The sequence below is a fragment of the Equus caballus genome, chromosome 12 (assembly GCF_041296265.1).
Source record: "Equus caballus isolate H_3958 breed thoroughbred chromosome 12, TB-T2T, whole genome shotgun sequence".
Lineage (NCBI taxonomy): Eukaryota > Metazoa > Chordata > Mammalia > Perissodactyla > Equidae > Equus > Equus caballus.
The window spans coordinates 24,483,239-24,490,581 of NC_091695.1; the positions used below are offsets into that span (position 1 = coordinate 24,483,239).

At 32.9% G+C, this 7,343-nt stretch overlaps 1 protein-coding gene across 1 annotated transcript; it reads right to left on the reverse strand.

The window, feature by feature from the left end:
- Positions 1-613: 613 nt before the first annotated feature.
- OR5G3B (olfactory receptor family 5 subfamily G member 3B) lies at positions 614-1,537 on the reverse strand. Its single transcript, NM_001391248.1, is given in 1 exon segment — positions 614-1,537. A coding segment is annotated over 1 exon segment (924 nt).
- Between the last annotated feature and the right edge of the window lie 5,806 nt (positions 1,538-7,343).

The following is a 7,343-nucleotide window of genomic DNA, read 5'->3' on the forward strand; positions in this document are numbered from 1 at the left end:
TTTCATTGAAGGGCATGACATTCCAATTTTCATTTTATTTCACTTACTTGACAAATAACAACGCTGGAAAATTTTTCCGTACATTTTGGCAAGTTTCATTCCCATATCTGTGAATTGTCTGTTCATTTGTTCATTTATCTATTCTTTTTCTTTGTAATTGTGGATTTTGAAATTTTCTTTGAAAATTAAGTATATTACCCCATTGTTTGACACAAATGCACAAATATTTTCTTTCATTTTATTATTTGCCTTTAAAAGTTGTTATGGTGCTTTGATCTTTTCATTATATTTTTTAGTTTTCCTATATGGATTAAATAGTATTCACATACCCATGACTGTACAAATAATCACTCAAATTTTCTTCCAATATATTTTCACATTTGCATTATCAATCTAATTCAATATTATTTTGAAACCCCATCATATCACAGAGAACAACACTAAGGCAGAAAAATATTTAAGTATCCGTTTTTTCAAATTATCTGTGAACTGGCAGAGCCAGGACTCACATAGCTTCTGATTTCCAGGATAGTATTCTTTTTGCTATATATTCTGCATGAACATTTATTCTGTAACACAAATAGACTTCTATTTTACCTACCTATTAGAGAATTTATCCTTTCAACTTCTTCCTGAATGCATCCTTTACTTCCTTGTTCCTCAAGCTATAGATGAGAGGGTTCAACATTGGGATTACCACAGTATAAAATAGAGAAATTTATTTATTGATATCGAGGGAGGAACCTGAGCCAGGCTGAACATAGATAAGGAAAAGAGCTCCATATAGGATGAAGACAGCTGCCAAGTGAGAAGAACAAGTGGAGAAAGCTTTTTGCCTCCCATCAGCTGTCTGGATCTTCAAGACGGCCACCAGGATGAAAACATAGGAGACCATGATGATCAGGCCACTGAGTACTCCTATAGCTCCAGCCAAGATAAGAAGCACTAACTTATTAATCCAGGTGTCTGCACATGCAAGGGAAAGAAGTGATGAAATGTCACAGAAGACGTGGTTGATAATATTTGGACCACAGAAGGGTAAGCAAAAAGTGAGAGATGTGTGAGTCATTGTGCTTATCAGACCTGTGGCATAAGGTCCTACCACCAACTGCATACAGACCCTCTGCCTCATAAGGAGTGTATACAACAAAGGCTTACAGATGGCCATATACCGATCATATGCCATGGAAGCAAGGAGCAAACACTCAGTTGCAATAAAGAGACCAAATGACCACATCTGTGCAGCACAACCCATGAAAGAGATTCCTTTTTTTTCCGCAAAGGTATCACACAGCATCTTGGGGGCAATGGAAGAGGAGGAACAAATATCTACAAAGGACAAGTGGCTAAGGAAAAAGTACATAGGAGTGTGGAGGCTGTGATCAATCCATATGAGAGTGATCATCCCCAAGTTACCCCCCAGTGTGACAAGATAGACAAGGAGAAGCATGACAAAGAGGACAATCTGCTGAGGAAGATGATCTGTGAGGCCCAAGAAAAGAAATTCAGCCATTGCTGTTTGATTCTTATCTTCCATTGGTTAGTGGTAATCTATTACCAGAAAGGAAAATAATTTGAATCATGAAAAATCAACCATTAACAATTACAAATAATATTTCAAGCTAATAACAGATATTTTAAACATGTCTATAACAATTATTGAAGTGTTGTTGAACTGGAAGGCAATATTCCTAGATATTAGGTCTGTGAGTTGTATGAAGATCCTGTGTAAACTTAGGCAATTCACCCTTGATGTCTTTGGATTTAGTACTCTCTCATATAAGAAGTAGAGTCTAAATATATTACCTAGAACTCCCTAAAGCTATAAAATTATATTTGAAGTGAGAATTACTTTCCATGTTTCATTTTACTGTATGGTGAGATTATAAAGTCTACTTAGGAATACCAGTACTAGGAATATAGTACAAACCAATGAGATTTAGATCCTAACATTAGTCGACTGGGAAAGACAAAGAAGGGAGGCCTTGTTTTTGCTGAAGCATCAGTGTCATTCTAATATTATTTACACATAATTTACGTATGTGTTTATCAGTGTATTTCCTACTCTCACATACAATAGGATGTGAAAAGGACAATGTACACAATTGAAAATCTGGTTACTCATGCTAAAAATTAGTAGAAACAAACGATGGCTGTCTATGTTCACAAACAGCTGCCCTAAAAAAGAGAGCATAGATTTAGCCTATGATATATGTGAAGAAAAGAGGCACCAAGAAGCAAGAACATAAAATGATAGATTAAGAACAAAGGGTAATTATAGAAATTACTCCCAACTGCATAATTCCCATAAAGTAATATGATGCCATGGAAGGAATGGAGAGGCTCTGCCTTTGAGATCAAGTCATCTGGCAAATGTTGGACAGTGATTTGTCATAGAAATCATACAGAACATTAAGCATGTGTTTCACTAGAACAACATAGAGTAATTTTATGAAATTTACCTATTATATATAAACTTATTTGAGTGCACTTATCCTGAAATCTGTTAAGCAATATCACAGTCATAATATATGTAAAATATGAAATGCACACCCTCACGAAAATATTACTTTCTAACTCATTAGTCAAAGAAGAAAAAATCAAGCCACTTAAAAGCCCTAGGAGAAGATCATTATGTAGGACAATTTATATGAAAAAAATCTGGTTTTGCATAATATTTGATATCATGTTAATTAACGTCCTATTGAAATAAAATAGAAGCAATATTCTGCTCATGAATTTTACAACAATTAATATAGTTAGTTTAACAATAAATTATATGATATATGATATAGTGACTATAAATATGAAATTTATGACTATTTGTCATTATCATTCTTACTTGTTTAATGCTATGTGGAGTATATTTTCAGCAGTCACAAAGACAATTCTAACCTTATATTGGGAGCATTGTCAATTGCATGAATGTTTCTGTTTATGCCCATCAAAATAAGCCAAGATAGGTGTGTGAGGGTAGGGGTAATGCAGGCTGCTCCTAGTTTTGGTCCAACCACCTATGCTTTCTTTCTCTTTCTCTCTTTCACTCTCTCTCTCTTTCTTTCCTTTTTTGCTTATTTGAATATAGATCATTTTTAGTCTACTATAAAATGAGGGGCTTATCTCTATACCCCTTTCATATCTAACATTCTGTGACCTTAGAATTCCCCATGGACTCTGCAATATCTCTATATTATAAAGAAATAAACAGGAATTCAGTTCAGAAAAACTCACAGAAATCTGTTGCTTGGTCTCACAAGGATATGGAAAAAATGCTAAATCTGCTCTCTTTAGAGAGCATGAGATTATATTTTCCTAAAGTTCAAACTTGTCTTGATGATTTCCACCAAATTTCAAAAACTTTATATTATCCAAAATTAAATGTACGCACATCTTTAAGGATATCCTTTATGTAGCTCCTTTAATTGCTTCGAAAAGAATGATCATTTTCTATAAGGAAGGATAGAACACTCAGTTCCCTTCATGGTGGTAACCTTTCCCAATGGGCATGAATCTCTAGGGGCTTAGTGAAGAAAACAAGTCCCCCATGTTGAACAGTTTGGGAGAAAAGAGATGCTCTATGACCTGTACATTGATTTACCTGCTGCACAGAATAAGTGACATTTTCTTGAGAGTTTTCCATAATTTAGAGCCAAGTCCCCATAGAACTAAAACCTCAAGAGTTTATACCTAAAGGGACAAAATTATCATGATCTTCGAGGCCGTTATACGAGGTATTATTTCCTAATTATGTCTTTTCTCAAGGAGAGAATTCCTAAGAAAACAATGTGGCTTTTTTCCCCCTTTGGGATCTTGCCTTGCCAAAAGTTAGCCCTCTTTTCTACGAATGGACGGTGATGCAGAAGCTGCCAGTATAATCTGGGATGAAGTAGTTTGCTGCCTGAATTTTGGAGCCACAATTCCTGTGTGTTAGTGTCAATTCCAGTGCTTAATGGCTATGTCAGTTTCTACGAGTACTTAAATCTCTCTGTGCCTCATTCTCTTAATGTCTAAAATAAACAAAAATTTTTCTAGCCCACAGAGATATTGGAAGGATTTAATGAAGTAATACATTTAAAGTACTTTAAAGAGTATCCAGGACAGAGTCAGTGCTCATTAATGTCATTTAGTATTATTAGAGGTCTATAGCACGTTTGGAGAGACAATACCTAGACATGAAAATAAAATAGAAGTTAAAGGTAACTTTAGTTTATCTTTAGGAAAAACTTCTAAAGAAATTGTCATTGGACTCCAAAAGAAGGACAGATTACTGTAAACTGCAGTATATAAAAAAATTCAAAGACTGACTTGGTCTGGAAAGAAAAGTAAAGTTAGATAAACAGAAGTTAAGAGGATAGGCATTCCAGGCATTGCTAAGGAGATGAAGAGAAGCAGAGATGCAGGAAGTGAAGCAAGAAGGTTGTTTGGTATGGAAGGGTCACAAGAGAGAGAAGAACATGTAGACTCTGATGACGTAGGTTGAACTATCTCAATCAACACCTTCTCTGAGAGTTATTGTTTATCCCTAGAAGAGCTGATAGCTTGTTCTATCAACCTTCATAACATTTCATTGGTAGTTCACTGGTAGTTCAAAATATCTATCTCAGAAGGTTTCCAACAATTGGTAGTGTGTATATATTTGTTCAAATAGTGGAAAATAAACCGCCAAATCTGTAATTCATAATGGCTTATATTTTTCAGTTAAGATTATATTATATACTTTTGATTCAAGATGTCAGAGAAAAAATATTTTTACCTGTTATACTTACTAAAACAAATTAAAAGTAATAAGAAAAGCAAAAACAGAATAAAAAACAGAGTAAAAAGTGGCACATCTTTAAAGCTAAAAAACTAATACAAAAATAGGAAAACAGTAATCTATTGAGATAAAATTGTAGGAAAATTCTACTTTTAACACTTTCTTTAAAATAAAAATATATATTCTGTGGAAAAACAGGGTTAAAAATTATATAAGATGATGGGAAGTAAGCTGGCTGAGCCTAAGAGTGAAATGATATGAGAATTTTCATTAATGTGAAACAGAACAGGAATATAAATGCTATTTTAAAAAACTATGGAAGACATTAGAGAAAATTAAAAAATTAAAATTTAAAAATAAACTAATACTGCAAAACGTTTAGAGAAAAAAATGATTAAGGTGTAAAAAAAGACATAATATACCAATAATTATTATCCTAAAGAATAGAGATCTACTATGTAGAAAACTGTCTAAAATGTAAGGAGATCTCTATGAATGGAATCAAAGAGCATAATTATGTGTTAATAAAAAATATAAAATGAACAGCTCATAGTTTATACTAGTAAAGTGTCTGGACTTCATTTTCCTTTCTTCATTGAAGGTGAAAAGACTCAAAATGTTGTCAGAATTCTCCACAATACCATTCTACACCTCATTACTTACAGTGAATACTCTTATAGATGAACCGAGTTTGGAAAACTGTGGATATTATAGGAAATGGTGATATGGCAATAGCAATATAATAAATAATTATATTAAAGTGCTAATAACATAGTAGTATAATCAATACCAACTTGAAATGAAAGAACAGAGAGTTTTAGAGATAGTCTTAGCCCTGGTGAGATCTCACTCTCTCAGTGTACGAGTTATTAAATACTGTTTAAACGTGATAAATACAGTATTTTTATGTAAGTATATCCAAAGACACAGAAAATTTGCCACTAACAGTATTAAGGGTAGTGATATAATCTATCAAGTCAGTCTATGGAAGGAAAATAAGAAGAAATATAAATACACTAATATTAACATCTTTCATACTAATATGATTTTAAGATAATAATTCAAGAAGTAGAACATTATTATATACAATACCAAAGGTCAACATCAGAAAGGGTAAAAATGAATTATATCATTTTCAAATTATCAGAACTGTGCATAATTTACACATGCCCCAAAGGATGAAAAAAATCATACCATAATATTTTTAAAAAGAAGTATTAAAAGCACAAGGTTTAAAAATGAAATAACACAGTTAAGACAAAACTTACTGTTTCAGCTTAAGATAAAATAGCAAAAGATTGGAAATAATTTTTTTTGGTAAGGGACAGGTTAAATAAAGTGCTTTTCAAATTAGAGCTGTGTGTTTGTATTGATGTGACACAACATCCTATAAAATGGTCAACTTAAAAAATCAAAGAATAGTGATATATCCAAGAGAAGCCTTCACTTATTAATGTTATTTATAAAAGCAAACACACATACATACATGCATGCTTTTATATACAGAAAAATATCTTGTGATAGAAATCTCTTCCTAAGATTTTCTGTGGATTGGATGGGAAATTTACATTTATTTATGTTTTCTGTTATACAATTTAATTTTTGTACTATGTACAATCCTACTTTATAAGTCAAAAAGAAAAAACAGTAAAAATATGTTGGAAGAAATATTTAGTCAGATGAAAAGATATTCATATATTCGTTAATTGAAATAGAACATAAAAGAATATGTATAATATGCATAAGCCAACTAAGGCATTACATCCAAATCTACTATTTTTCCCATATCTTCACTTCTAAACCTTATATTCTCACTTTCTTCTTATAGTTTTCCCAAAAGTAAATGTAGCATGTAAGCCACTAGCCATAAAGCAAGAAATTTACTTCTCTAGTGTATGTACCAGACTTGTCATGGTGATCATTTCATAAGTATATAAATATCAAATCACTATGATGTACACCTGAAACTAATAGGATATGGTGCATCAATTATACTTCAATAAAATAAAGAAAATGAAGGAGCCGGCCTTGTGGCTAAGTGGTTAAGTTCACACACTCCACTTCAGCAGCCCCGGGATTCATCAGTTCAGATCCTGGGCATGGACCTAGCAATGCTCATCAAGCCGTGCTGAGGTGGCATCCCACGTAGCAGAACTAGAAGGACCTACAACTAGAATATACAATTATGTCCTTGGGGGCTTTGGCAAGAGAAAGAGGAAAACAAAGACTGGCAATAGATGTTAGCTTAGAGCCAATCTCTTTTTTAAAAAAAGAAAAAGAAAATGTATATGTATTTCAACAGGAATAATGCAGGTGTTAGTAGAGATGGTTCGAGCTTGCAGTGGCTTCTGATTTTTGATCTACCCCCTTGTACTATCATCTTCAATTCATTACTGTATAGTCCCTTTTGTGTTCAGTATCTAATCCCTGGTATGCAGCCAAGTACTGGTACTATGAAGCTGGTACTGCTGACATGATAAGTGAAACTACAATAAAATGTCATAATATGCCAAGTTGTTTATTTAAGTCATATTTGCATTTTTTCCTGAACTAGAAACAGTAATTTAAAATAAACCTTAGCTGCCTA